Source organism: Fukomys damarensis, unplaced genomic scaffold, assembly GCF_012274545.1.
Source record: "Fukomys damarensis isolate Sample0158 unplaced genomic scaffold, DMR_v1.0_HiC HiC_scaffold_33, whole genome shotgun sequence".
Classification (NCBI taxonomy): Eukaryota; Metazoa; Chordata; class Mammalia; order Rodentia; family Bathyergidae; genus Fukomys; species Fukomys damarensis.
Window position 1 is genome coordinate 51,857,224 of NW_022900945.1, and position 15,094 is coordinate 51,872,317.

Sequence of the window (15,094 nt, forward strand, 5' to 3'; positions counted from 1 at the left end):
TTGAGTTAGGGTCTCACTATGTAGTTGAGACTGACCTGGAACTCACTATGTAGCCCAGGCTGGTCTCGAACTCGCAGTGATCCTCCTGGCTCAGCCTCCCAAGTGCTGGGATTACAGGCGTGCGCCACCACGCCCGGTTAACCTTGGTATTTCTGAACAAGTTGTTTATCCAACTCAGTACATTTAGCCTGTGTGTAGTGGCACACGCCTGTAATCCCAGCACTTGGGAGGCTGAGGCAGGAGAATTGCCACATGTTCAAGGCCAACCTGGGCTACATAGTGAGTTCAGGGCCAGTTTGAACTACAGAGAAAGACCCTGTTTTAAAAAACAGAACAAAACAACAACAAAAATTCAATACTTGCATCTCTCCAAATATCTGGAGAACAATTAGAACAATTGAATTAGAACAATTTTGTTTTATTTTAGTTTTTCTACAGTTAATAAGTTTGTTTTGTTTTTAGTGCTACACTCTTAAGGCGAAATCTACTTGAGGGGGGTGCCTTGAATAGAAATTTAACCTGAAGTAGTTGAGGATTATAGTACATTCAGTAAACTGATCCAGCAGATCATTTATCCATCCTCTTTTCCCTCCTTTCCATCTGTGTACCATATTTCCCAAAAATAAGCCCTACCACAGTTTTTCAGGATGCTTGCAATATAAGCCCTACCCCCAAAATAAGCCTGAGTTAAGATAGACTGAGGCATTTAGTATGTCTATTGCAGCACACAATGGTCATACTTAATTATAAAACAATATAATATATAAATAAATAATGTTGACATTAATGCTTCAAATAAATGACAATATAAATTGTAAGTACCCAAGCAGGCAGCTTCGAGTGAGCAGTAAACACCTATGTAAGCAGATGAATTGGAGACTTATTGCCAAGTGACCAATTAGGGGACAGACACAACACATGAGTAACGTGTGCACTTGATGATGAATGGATGCAGTGTGTCTAATAAGAATCTATAACTGCACAGATTGTGTTTGTGATGGTCGTACTTAATGCATTCATGAAATAAATGTTTTGTGAATTTGGGTGCCCACAATTTTGCCTCCCTTTGTGTGACCATCATTAACTGTTACCATTTTTGCTTCCACTCCTGTCTTGTAAGTCTTTGATTAACACTTGGCTTAATGGAAACTCTGTGAGGCCCAGCTTGCAAGGGATCGTGACTTGGGTGAAGAATTCATGGAATAAAATCGCTGATAGTAGTGTTGCCAATGTACTAAGCTACAGGGACAAGAAGCGCTCGTTTAAAGAGAACTGTGTTGCTGGACATGAGAGAGTGGGGCCAGTGGTTCTACAGGAAATGGAGTCGTGAGAAATTCAGGCTGGAATCTGGGGTTTGAAGAGTTATAGTGATGTTCCAGAAATGGCATGACTGTATAGTTTTTATTGGTACTGAGGATCAAACTCAGGACTTGTGCTTGTGAGGCAGGCACGGGGCGCCATTGAACTAAATCCGCGGCCCTCATCCTTTTATATCTATGAAAAAACAGCGCACTGTATTTGAGTAAACCATAGCGAGAACACTGTGATTAAAATAAGTTGAACTAAAAGAAAAAAAAGAAAGAAGTTGAACTAAGTATACGTGACTCATTGGTTTTTATTGTCTTTTGGTATCTCTAGCTGCGTATCCCCACCGTTTGAATCTCTTCTACCTTGCCAATGATGTCATACAGAACTGTAAAAGGAAAAATGCAATCATATTTCGTGAATCGTTTGCCGACGTCCTTCCAGAAGCAGCTGCTCTAGTGAAGTAAGTAAATTGTTACTGCTCTTTCATTTTTTTCTTTTTGAGACAGGGTCTTGATGTAGCCCTCCCAGGGTGGCCTCAAAGCTGCAGTGCTTCTGCTTCGGCCTCCCAAGTGCTGGGATTACAGTTGTGCACTGCCACACCCAGCACTTTTTTTTGTTGCTTCCTGTTTGCATTATGCAATAGTTACATTCATTTTGGGGGAATTGGCACATTTCTTGATCATTTTAAATCCCTTTACCCTTCTCTCCTCCACCAGGCTTCTGTATTCTCTCTTCCTTGGGTGGTACTCGGTATTGAACTCAGGGCCTTTACACTGAGCTGCATCCCTAGTTCCACTTCTTATTTGAGATAAGATCTTGCTGGGTTGCTGAGGCAGGGCTCAAAATTTGTGACCCTCCTGCTATAGCTTCCCAGGATGCTGGGAGTACAGTCACATGCCACTGTGCCTGGTGTGCCTCTGTGTGTGTGTGTTTAACACTTTTTACTTCATCTTCTGGAATTTCTTTGAGATCTGTGTTAAAGAATAATGGGAATACTTATTCCCAGCTCCGTATTGAATTACTCCATTTTAGCCGGCCGTGGTGGCACACGCCTCTAATCCCAGCACTTGAAAAGCATGAGGATCACTGTGAGTTCAAGATCAGTCTAGGCTACATAGTGAGACCCTGTCTCAAAAAAACCAAAAAAAAAAAAAAAAAAAAAAAAAAAAAAAGAATTACTGCATTTTGCAGAATTTGTATCTAGCATTGCTCACAGTTTTATTACTTTGAAATGGTGAGAGAAGAAAGGGTTTGACACTAAGTTGGAGGCAGCATTCTGACCAACTTTCCTCTCCTGAAGAGAAGAGTGTACATTACTATATGAGTCAATTTTGTTTCTTCATGGAACAGTGCTAGTTTCAAAACAGCATTTACTAGCCGGGTGTGGTAGCGCACGCCTGTAATCCCAGCATTCAGGAGGCTGAGGCAGGAAGATCACTGCGAGTTCGAGACCAGCCTGGGCTACACAGTGAGTTCCAGGTCAGTCTCAACTACATAGTGAGACCCTGTCTCAAAAAACAAAGAAACAAACAAAAATATCAGCATTTACTAAATTTTGAATGTGAACACATTTTTTGAATATCTATTAAGCATCCCCCAAATTTTTGGGGGGTATATATATGAAGAAACTTACATTTGATCTAATTTTTTCCTGTATTAACAGTGTTTTCTTTGTGTTGTACCAAATTTTGTAAGTTGTTTTGTACAGGAGATACACAATTACAAGATAATTTATAGAGAACAATTATAATAGTTAAATATTTCCTCCAATTATATACTTATTAATATTGACTTATTTGTTAGTATTAACACATTTAGAACTGAGTACCCCTTGTTCCTTATTTTGAATTAACTTGAAATGTTCACTTTGCTATTAAAAAGATTAAATTATGATACTACTTAAATGTACTAAAAAAGATTTATGCACAAATCAGAATTACATAAAATATTATTTGAATACTCATTATATCCAAATTATACAGAGTGCTTTATCATTTAATTCTGAGAATACAGCTGTTACCCTCATTCTAAGAGAGAACTGTTGTTTAGAGAGGTTACATATACTGCTTACGTTCTCACAAATATCGGTCGGTGTAAGTAGCCAGAAACCCACCTTAGGCCACCCATACCCAAAAGCCCATATTCTTTGCCACCTACCTGCTGAACTAAGTGGACATGGTAGGACACCCCTGTAATCCCCGCTGTCAGGGTTGAGTAGGAGGGTCACAGGCCAGCAGTAGGTGGATCACAGGGCAACTCAAAATAAAAAGTAAAAAGTCTTGGAAATGCAGCTTATTGCTCCCCGGTTATGGGTGGTCATTACAAAAACCTAATCTGCGCCACTGCTTTACAAATAAACCCAGTATAGTTTTGAGTAAGAAAAGCAATGTGCTCCATGATCTTTATAAGAGTTTCTGCTGTATTACTATATTTCCTTTAAAACTCATCCTTGTGTTTTCTAGGCTTTTAAATTTCATGACTAGTTAACGCCATTAGTATGGGGTTGGGGTAAGGGATGTAGCTCAGTGTTAAGAGAACCTGCCTAGAATATATATACCAAGGTATTGCCTATGTTCAGTCTTCAGCATCACACAGACAAAAATTACATATACAGTATATGGGGTTGTCACCTTCTGATTTTCTGCTATACATATTTTCTTAAAAACTATTTTACCCGGGCTTGGCACACACCCATAATCCCAGTACTTGGGAGGCTGAGGCAGGAGGATTGCTGTGAGTTTGAGACCCTCCTGGACTATATAGAGAGTTCCAGGTCAGTCTCAACTATATAGTGAGACCCTGCCTCAAACAAAACAAAGCAAAACAAAAAACTATTTTGTATTTGACTGGGTGTGGTGGCATGCCTATAATCCCAATACTCAGGAGGCTGAGATAGAAGCATCATGTGAGTTCAAGGCCAGCCTGGGCTACGTAGTGAGTTCAAGGTGAGGCCAACCTACACATGGTGAGACCCTATCTCAAAAGCTGGGGGTTGGGGGAGACATGACACTATTTTGTGTTACTGCCACTGTTTCACAGAAAAAAGTGGAAAAGACATAATCTCTGATTGCCAGTCTTTTAAATAAAAATTTTAAGCTTTGAAATGTTCTTGGGCTAGGGATTTAGCTCAGCGGTTCGGTGGCCTGCCTTGCAAGTGCAAGGACCCAAGTTCAATCCCCGGTACCAAAAAAAAATTTAAAAAAAGAAATGTTCTTAACTCCGAAAGGTATTGACAAGAAACCCTTAAAGATGTGTCATGTACATGTACCAACTCTCCCCAACAATTGTAATGTAATCATTATGTACTTCAAGTATGCATAACAATTTCTTTTAAATAAAAGGAAGTTTTATTTAAACTTAATAATGAGACTTAATGCTGAATCAAAGGCATTCCAGGACTGAAGTGCTGTTTTCATTACTGTTTGTCATTATGTTGGCAGTGGTGTTCATTTAGAAATGAACAAAGGAATACATTTGGAAGAGGAGAGATAGAATTGTCATTTGAGATCATATGGTCGACAGTCTTTAGTTGCTTATAGTTAAGCATTTTAGGCTTTTCAGTAGGATTTCTGTCTGTCAGTTACTCACTGCTGCCATTCTAGCATGAAAGCACCGCAGATAACAGAAACAAATGAGCCAGAGCTATGTCCCAGCTGTGTTACAAAAATAGGCAGCAGACCAGACTTGGCCTGAGCTTTGTAATTTGCCATCCATTAGCACCCATAGAAATCTCAAGAGAACAGCGAAAAAGAGAATTAAGCCAAACAGCCAAATTCAAGTTAAGCAAAGAAAAAATCAGTAGCTTTTCCATATATGCCAGCAGTAACTAATTTAAAAATATGATTAGTAGAAAAGATTCCTTTTGCAAAACAAAAAGTAGTCTCCCTCAAAGAAAATAAATTTACCCAAGAATAAATGTAAGTATGTAAGGTTTTTATAAAGAAAAGTATTAAAACTTGAAAGAATATTGGGCCAGGGATGTAGCTCAGTGGCACTGCGCCTGCCTTGCGAGCGCAAGGTCCTGAGTTTAATCCCTGGTACTAAAAAAAAAAACGTATTTTAAGGAATGTTAACTTGTTAAGTGAAGAGAGAGATATACTTCTGAAGAAAATATTTGATATTATTTTAAAAATGTTTCCTAGTGGTTCCACCTCCTGCCTCACAAGTGCAAGGTCCTGAGTTCGATCCCCAGTAACCCCCAAAAAAAAGAAGTTTCCTAATCTATACGCTTCAATCCCAGACAAATCTCCGTAGTTTCATGTGGAAGGTAAAGATCCAAGGTAATTTTTTAAAAGAAAAGTTAGAATTCTCCTACCAATTATCTAAATTTATCTTAAAACAGTAATATTACCAGCACTTGTATGGATTCTTAGCTGCATGAAAGGGAAACAGACTTGAGCGAGATCTTGAGCCTGCTGGTGACCATCAGTATTGTCTGGCCTCCTCTCCAGGTTGCTCGAAAGAGGAGTCATTTTCCAAGATCTTACAATCGGCTGAGAGTTCTTGCTCAGTTTGTATGGAAATCAGGAACTGTCAGTGTTAACAGCCCAGGCTTTGAGTGCCTGTGGCTCTCAGCTTTTTTAGTGTTAGCGGCTTGCTTTGCCATTAAAAAGAAGCAGCTACAGCAGGCCTGGGAGCCCCTCTAGTCATGGAGGTGCAGGCCCTCTCTGTCACTTTCCATCATTCTCTGCTTTCAGTGCCGTTGCCCTTTGGTACTACCCACTCTTAGCACACAGCTCAGCATGCTGTACTTGAGATAAAAATCATGACCAGGCAAAGCTATTCTGTCTAGAAGATGCTTTACTAGGTTTCATACTGCAGCATAAGGGAACCGGTGCTTGCACTAAACCCACTAAGGGAATGGAGAAGTTGCTTGTAAGGGAAAAAGAGGCTCATCGTATATGTGCAGTATCAGACTTTATGCTTGGTTGTTGGTAGGGGAAGGGCTCCTCTCAGACCTATTTTATTTATTTAATATTTATTTGTTTGTTTGCTTGTTTATGACAGGGTCCCCCTGTGTAGCCCAGGCTGGGCTCCAGCTCATAGCCATCCTCCTGACTCAGCTTCCTAAAGTGCTGGGATTATAAGTGACCACACCCCCACCTGTCAGACCTAGTTGGGGACAGGTCCAGAGGGCCTGCTGCAGGGCTAAGTTGTCTAGGATAAGTCTGTGTCCAAAGCCTGTTGTAACCAAAGTACATATCTTGCAGAATGGCCATGGGGCATGTGATGTAGCCAGGCTGGCTCTAAGAAATTGGGGCAGCTGTGGAAGAAAACTAAAAATTTCCTTTACAGGGACCTCTCTTCTATCTCAGAAGCAGGAATAGAAGACTGTGCTAGTTAAATTATTTCTTTTTTTTTTTTTTTTTTTTTTTTTTTTTTTAAAAATTTTGGGTGCGGGGGATCGAACTTGGGTCCTTATTCTTTCACTTTGTTTTTTTCTTTTGTTTTTGTTTGTTTGTTTGTTTGTTTTGAGACAGGGTCTCACTATGTAGTTGAGGCTGACCTGGAACTTACTATATAGCTCAAGCTGGTCTCGAACTCACAGCGATCCTCCTGCCTCAGCCTCCCAAGTGCTGGGATTACAGGCATGTGCCACCATGCCTGGCCTTTCCCATTTTTTTGAGACAAGGTCTCATTATGTAGTTCAGGCTGGCCTTGAACCCACTGTGGAGCCCAGGATGGGCTCAAACTTGTTGTAATTTCCCAACTTCAGCCTCCCAAGTGCTGGGGTTACAGGTGTGTGCTACCACGCCCAATATAGCAATATATTTTTAGTGTTAGCAGCTTGCTTTGCCATTAAGAACAAGCACACCCAATATAACAGTATATTTTTTCTTATAAAGAAATGAATTGTGGGCCAGGGATTTAGCTCAGTGGTTCTGGTGACTGCCTCACAAGCACAAGGACCAGAAGTGGATCCCCGGTACCAAAAAAGAAAAGAGAGAAAGAAGTGAATTGTAAATGAATGAGAAGATACTAAGATACATGATTAAGCATTCCATAATCCCTAGTACTACCAAAAAGAAGTTAGTATGGGGTGAATTTATGGCCACATGTTGAGAGATAACCAAAGTATTTACCCAGTTGTTTCAGTTGCTTTTACTATATTTCTGTGTATGTTAGGAAGCTACTTAGAAAGCTAGGCAGGAGGATCATAATTGCCTGGGCAATTTAGCAAGACCCCAACTCAAAACTTAAAAATTACATGGGTTGGGAATGTAGCTTGGTGATAGAATGCCCTGGTACCACCACAACAAACAACCCCAAAACAGTTTGTCTCTCCTCACTAGTTTGGAATTCCATAGGCTGGGAACCTGGAACTTTTATTTTAGCTGTACTTTTTTTTAGTACTGGGGATTGAACTCAGTCCTTTGTGTTTGCAAGGCAGATGTGGTGTCACTGAGCTAAACCCCTATGTGTACTATTTGTTGCCACAGCTTGCGTGGCTGAAGGGTTCCCGGAGTGAGAAAGTATGGTGAGAGATTAATAAAGACAAAGAGATAATAAGGTATAGGTGGGGCGCTAACTCCTGATGGTAGGAAAAGCCCACCAAGTAAGGCTGCCCTGAGACTAGCTAAGGTCTGCAGAACTTCTGCTTGGATTTCTGGAGAATGGGTGGGCAGGAAGACTCCTCTGCCAGGCCTTGCTCCGCCAGGCCCTCTCGTCACCTGGTCTCCCTCGGGCCCTGCCTCATCTGTGGGAGGAGCGCAACGAGGCGAATTAGGCCTGGCCATAGTGATCTACAGCGCAGCGCTCCCAGCAGTTTATTATGACAGTGAAAGCATATGTGTGAGAGGGGACAATAAATGAAAATAAGCCAACTTGCTGATACGTACTCGTCATTTTCACTTTAGATACTAGCTAGGGGACGAAATTGCAGGTTTTTGTCTGAATGTACACAATAGTGACTTCAGAATACTGCCGTTGAGGGCTGGGGATTTAGTTCAGTGGTTCCGCTGCCTGCCCCGCAAGCACAAGGCGTCAAGTTTGATCCCTGGTACAAAACAAACAAACAAACAGAATACTGCAGTTGAAACTTTGGCCTGTAGACAAAGTGTCTATGATTGTCAGTTGGGAAACTGAACTACTCCCTCAACCTCAACAGTGAATTCTGATAAATAGCGGAAGAATCCTTTTAACAACTGAAATTCTGTTAGTATTCTGCAGTAACCTGTGAGAATAAGGTGTTTCTAACATGAGTAGAACTTGCTGAAGTCTTGTAATTATTCCCAACTTTCATAATAGCAATCATTTGTGCTTTGAAAATATTATCTTTAGTTTAACAGAAAAATGAATTATGTTAATTATTATCTAAAGATTATGCCTGTGATTATTATTACTGACAGATGGCTACCAAATCACTCCTGTGGTCACTCAGTAAAAAATAATTTTATTTTATTGACTAAGGAGAAATAATGATGTACATGGCCTTTATTGAGACAAGGTATCATGTAGATTAAAAGGGGCTTGTTTGTTTTGTTTTATTTTGTTGCTGGGATTAACCCAGGGCCTTCATATAGAGCTATATTCCCAGCCCTTTTTTACTTTTTAAAACAAGGTCTTGGTAGATTGCTCAGCAGGGCTTTTTACTGGTGATCTTTCTGCCTCAGCTTCTCAGAGTGCTGGGATTATAGGCCTGTGCTATCATGCCCACCTGGTAAGAAAAGGAATGAAAAATTTTGAGGAAATAATGAGTTTGACCTTAGTTCACCTAAAAAATTTCTCATGATAGCCGGACTAATTGTTGATTAGTAAAGAACATCTTTCCAGGTATGATGGTGCACACCTATTATCCCAGTAACCGGAAGGAAGGCTGAGGCAGTAGGATCGCAGAGAGTTGGAGACCAGCCTGGGCTCCATAGTGAATTTGAGGCCAGCCTGCACCACATAGCGAGACCCTGTCTTAAAAAAAGAAAAAGAAAGAAAGGAAGGAAGGAAATCAATCAATCAATCTTGAAACCATTTGTGAAGTTAGAGTTTGTCAGTCTTCTGTCACATACAGAATACACTGTCAGACTCTATTCATACTTCTTTTGGGAACTGATTCACTGTTCTTCTAGTAATAATTGCTACATCTGAATTTAGATTTTTTTTTTTTTTTTTTTTTTTTTGAGTGGGGATCACACTTGGGACCTAGCATTTGCAAGGCAAGCAGTGGCACCACTGAGCTAAATCCCTGGCCATGAATATAGATTTTTGACCATATCATCAACTACTTTTGGGAATTTTTTCTTTGGGGTCATATGACAATACTGAACTTCAAATGTCGGAAGCAATGACATACTTTACATTTGTATGAAATACTACTACGATTTGTTTGAAAATATTATGTACTGCAAATGCTAGCCAGGTGAGGTGAGCATACCTGTAATCTCAGCACTTGGTAGGCTGAGGCAGAAGCCAATTGCCGCAAGTTCAAGGCTATCTTGGGCTGCACAGTCAGTTCAAGGCCAGCCTGAACTACATGGCAAGACCCTTGTTTCAAAAAAAGAAAAACCTGGGCCAGGGGTTTAGCTCAGTAGTTCCTCACCTGCCTCACAAATGCAAGGTCCCGAGTTCAATCCCTGTATCAAAAACAAACAAACAAAACTGAAAGCAAACAAACACAAACTGAAAGCGAGGAAGAAAGAAATTAGTTGCTATATGTTGTTGAAAATTAAAGTGACCAACTTTGTAGATCAACAAATTAGATTTTACTATTCCTTTTGTCTTTGTTTTTTATTTTTATTTTTATTTATTCATTCATTCATTCATTCATTCATTCATTTATTTATTTATTTATTTATTTATTTATTTATTTATTTATTTATTTTTGTACCAGGGATCAAACTCAGGACCTTGTGCTTTCAAGGCAGGTGGTGACATCACTAAGCAAAATCCCCGGCCCTATTATTCCTTTTTGTAAAATGAGAAAAACTTATGTTAAGTATGGTGGCCCATGCCTGTAATCTCATAACTCTAGGGGTCTAAGCAGGAGGATCACAAATTTAAGCCCAGCGTAGGCAATTTAGTGACTTGGCAAGACCCTGTCTCAAAAAAAAAATTTTTTAATAAAACCTGGAAATTTAACTCAGTACAAAGCCCTAGAAGCCCAAAGCTGTCTATAAATTGCCAAAAGTAAAATGACAGTTTAGTAAGAGCTGGGATGTGAACCCAGATTTTTCTGAATGTTAGTCCTTTCTTGTTTTTGTTCTGTTATATAGCCTTCCTAAATCTAACTCATTTTCTTTCTTTCATTTTTAAAAAAAAATCTTTTTTTTTTTTGGTACCAGGATTGAACTAGGGTCCTTGCACTTGCAAGGCAGGCCACTGAACTGCTGAGCTAAATCCCTGGCCCAGACATTGCTTTTTAGATATATTTATTGCATTATAACAGCCCCCTGACTAGTTTTACACATGCTTTTTTTGGGGGGGGGTACTGGGGATCGAACTCAGGGCCTTGGGCTTTCAAAGCAGGCAGCAGAACCACTGAGCTAAATCCTTGGCCCCCTTAGTTTCACAGTTTCTGTTGAAACCAGGGTTTTTGCACTTAGCTATACCCACAGCCCCCCTGCCTCTTTTCTTTTTTTAAAAAAAGACTTGTTAAGTCGCAGAATTGCCCAGGCTGAGCTTGCACTTGTGGTAGTCCTGCACTGTCTCCCAGAATGCTGGGATTTCAGGAGTGTCTCCGTGTCTGTCCTTTCTTTGGGGGTAGGGAATATCAGGAATCAAACGTGGCAGAACCTTGTGCTTGCCAGGCAGACTAGGTGTCCCTGAGCTATATCCCCACCCCTTTGGATTTTTTTGTTTTGTTTTAAAGACAAGGTTTTATTGTGTAGTGTGGGCTCTGGCCTCACTATATAGCCCATGCTTGCCTTAAACTTGAGGTCCTCTCTATCTCAGCCCAGAGTGAGCCTCTGCGTTAAAATCACAAATTTCTTTGTGGCCTGCTAAGGAGCCATTGTATTGTCTATCCATCTTCCTATGAGTATTTGTGACTTTTCTTCCAGTGATATCTCTTCCTCCTCTGGAAGCTAAGAGTGCCAGCTTTAGACTCGCATTGCATGGGTTTAGGTTCTGTGTCTACCACTTGTTAAGAGTACTTATTTAACATTTTTGTTATTAAGGTTTTTTTTACTTTTATTTAAGAACAGTAGTACAGCTTGTCTCTTAGGATGTTGTGAGGATTACATAGGTTAATATATAAAGCACTTACAATAGAACATGAAACTACTCTAAAATTAATGATGTATCACAAACATACACTAATAAATTTTAAATTAATGATCTAGGCTGGGCATGGTGGTGCACACCTGTAATTGAAGCACTTGGGAGGCTGAGGCAGGAGGATTACTGTGAGTTTGAGGCCAGCCTGGGCTACATATTGAGACCCTGTTTCAAAAAAATAAAAAGAGGGCCAGGGATTTAGCTCAGTGGTTCCAGCACCTGCCTCAAAAAAATAAAAAGAGAAAGACAGAGAGCAAAGATTGTATTGGTCACAGTGGCGCACACCTGTATTCCCAGCCTAGTGGATTCAAGGCCAGACTGAACTACAAAGCAAGGCCTGTCTCTGAAACAAAACCCAGAAATTAATAAAATAAAAAAGAAATGTGTGATGAGGCACCTCTAGTTCTTAGAGAGGGAAAATAGAATGGTGGTTGTCAGTGACTGGGGTAGAGGGAGGGAAGGAGGAATTACTGTAAAATGAACACAAAGTTTCTGTTGTGCACAGTGAAAGGAGTTATGGAGATAATACTGGTGCTATCTTCACAGTCTGAATGTACTTAATGACCCTGAACTGTAAATTTAGAAATGTTGGAGCTGGGCATGATGGTGCATGCTGTAATCCCAGCCACAGAAAGGCAGAGGCAGGGAACCTGGAGTGAGTTTGAGGCCTATCTAGGTTACACAGACCCTGTCTCAAAAAGAAAAGTGAATTTTATGTTATGTGTGTTTGACTCTTTAATAAGGGGGAAAAACTCGTCATAAAGTCAAACATACATACGGGTTCAACAAAGGAAACATTGGTTCTTTGAAAAAAATGAAATTTTTAAAAATTTCAGATTGCTCAGACAAAACAAAAATGACATACATATAAATAGTATTGGGGATGTAAACCGTGGACATTATTACATGTTTCGTAGGTCATAAGAAAAGGATAATGCAAACATACTTAGGAATTTGAAAATTTAGACAGAGGGGTTAAATGCCTTTAAAAGTTTAAGTAACTGGACCAGGGATTTAGCTTAGTGGTTCTGCCGCCTGTCTCACAAGGGCAAGATCCTTAGTTTGATCCCCAGTACCAAAAACAAAAAAAGTATAAGTAACTTCAGAGCGTGGTGGGGCACATCTGTAATCCTAGCACTCAGGAGGCCGAGGTACTAAGATCACCATGAGTTCAGGGCCAATTGGGCTACATTGTGAGACCCTGTCTCAGAAAAACAAAAGGGGCCGGGGATTTAGCTCAGCGGTTCGGTGGCCTTCTTTGCAAACGCAAGGACCCGAGTTCAATCCCCAGTACCAAAAAAAAAAACAACAAAAAATAGCCCAGTTTAGTGGTACATCCCTGTAATCCCAGCACTTTGGGAGACTGAAGCAGGAATATTGTAGTTCAAATTCATCTTGAGCAATTTAGCAAGATACTGTCTCAAAAAATAAAAAGGGCTAGCCAGGAATGATAATGCATGCATATAATCCCAGCACCCTGAAAGGTTGAAGCACAAAGATTAAAAATTTAGCATAGCCGGGCATGGTGGCACATGCGTGTAATCCCAGCACTTAGGAGGCTGAGGCAGGAGGATCATAGTGAGTTTGAGACCAGCCTGGGCTACATAGTGAGTTCCAGGGTAGTCTCGACTACATAGTGAAACCCTGTCTCAAACCCCCACCCCGAAATTTTTTTTAGCACAGCCTGGACAGCAGCAATTTATTTTAAATGCTGTCTCTAAAGTAAAAACAGTGTTTTAAAAACCTGGAGATGTAGCTCATTGTGAAAGCCCTGCGTTCAATTCCCAGTACTGAATGAAAGAAAAATGACATACCAAAACAAAATACAATTAAACCAACGGTGGAACCAAATATATAAAGATATCTTTAGAAAAACAACTAAGATAATTAAGCATTAACAAGCTTCTGAGTCACCTTTACTCTTAGCAGTAAAAGGATGATGGGTCATGCTAGCCATAAAATATATGACCTAGCTAATAATAGCCTAACAGGAATATGTGAAGACTTTATGAATAAAATTGTGCCCGGAAAGATGGACACAGTAGCAAATGCCTGTACTGTGCTACCTTGGTTCACAAACTTAATTCGTTCCGCGATTCTGGTTGTAACTGAATTGCCAGACTCGTGGAATGAATTCTGAGACCCAAATCACGAAAAGAATTAAGTTTGTGAACCAAAGCAGCACTGTGATTCCAGATACTCAGGAGCACGGCAGGAGGCTCATAAGCTTGAGGCCACCTCGGGCAGGTTAGCCAGGACCCTGTCTCAGTATAAAATATAAAGGGTTCGGGATGCATCTCACTGGTAAAGGACTCCTGAATCCAGTCCCCAGTGTGTTTGTGTTTGTATAAATAAAAACACAAGCTTGGGAATGCTGACTATATAAATTGATAAATATTAACAGACCACTCCTGTGTAGTTATTAAAATGTTTCTAAAGAAGCCAGGCTTGGGGACACAGGAAAGATCCTGTCTCAAAAAACCAAACAAAAACCCAGAATTTACAAAGAACTGACTGGAACACTGGAAAATGCTTGTTTTGTTATGTTAGAAGAATAGTATATAGTTTTGTTTTTGTATAATTGGTTTCAGACATGATGTCAACATTCATAGAATAAAAAGACTAGAAGATAGTAGTGCTGAATTGTGGTGTTATAAAGTGTTTTATATTTATACACACACACACATATATCTAATGAGGGGAAGAGTCTCGGCATAAAAAAATAGGAGAGGGGCCAGGTATGTAGCTCAGCATCACAGTGCCCACCTGGCAAGTGCAAAGTCCTGAGTTTGATCCCAGGTGCCAAAGGCTGGGGGGAAGAGGGGGGAGGGGGGATGAGAGTCCTCTGGTTAATAAACTGGTAGAAAAAATGGTTTTCTAGAAGTTCAATGCAATTTCATTTCCTATATGTGCCACTTTTAGGCTAAAATAATGACTTTTGTGAGCACACAACGTTGTAGGTTCTTTGGCTCTTCAGTTTGAAACACGCCTTAAAGTTGTCATAGCTGGCATGGTGACTCATGCCCATAATCCCAGCACTCTGGGAGGCTGAGATAGGAAGATAAAGTTTGAGCCCAGCCTGGGCAACTTAGTGACTTAGCAAGACCTTGTCTCTAAATGAAAAATAAGCCTCTTAAATTGTAGCTCAGTATGAAGGCCCTGGGTTCACGGTCCACTATTGGGGTGGGGGACCTGAGTTAGTCTTTTTAATCTTATACAGTATACTTCAGCCTCAGTGGATTTGTTTTAGGAGAAGTTTTCATTTTGTCCTTTTTTTTCTATTTTTATTTTTTTCTTTGACACAGTCTTGCCATGTAGTCCAGACTGGTCTTGAACTCATTCTTTAGCCCAAGCCATCTTTCTACCTCAGATTACTGGGATTATAGGTGTGCGCCACCATGCCCTGCCATTTCATCTTTTGACAGATCTGTTACAATGTCAATGTTCTCTTCTGCTATTTGGTAGATCTATTAGAAATTTCTCTGTAGTTTCTATCTTTTTGGGGGGGCGTATTTGAGACAGGGTCTCCTTATGTAGTTTAGCTGACTCTGAACTCAGTATGTAGAGCCCCAGGCTG

The 15,094-nt window shown here is 40.3% G+C and overlaps 1 protein-coding gene across 3 annotated transcripts in view; it reads left to right on the forward strand.

Moving 5' to 3' along the window:
* Rprd2 (regulation of nuclear pre-mRNA domain containing 2) overlaps nt 1–15,094 on the forward strand; it is a 92,550-nt gene that overhangs the window by 46,619 nt on the left and 30,837 nt on the right. For all 3 annotated transcript variants that reach the window (XM_010616398.1, XM_010616399.1, XM_010616400.2), the window contains exon 2: nt 1,639–1,768. In XM_010616398.1, coding sequence (XP_010614700.1) covers nt 1,639–1,768 — 130 coding nt within the window. The remainder of the gene's footprint in view (nt 1–1,638; nt 1,769–15,094) is intronic.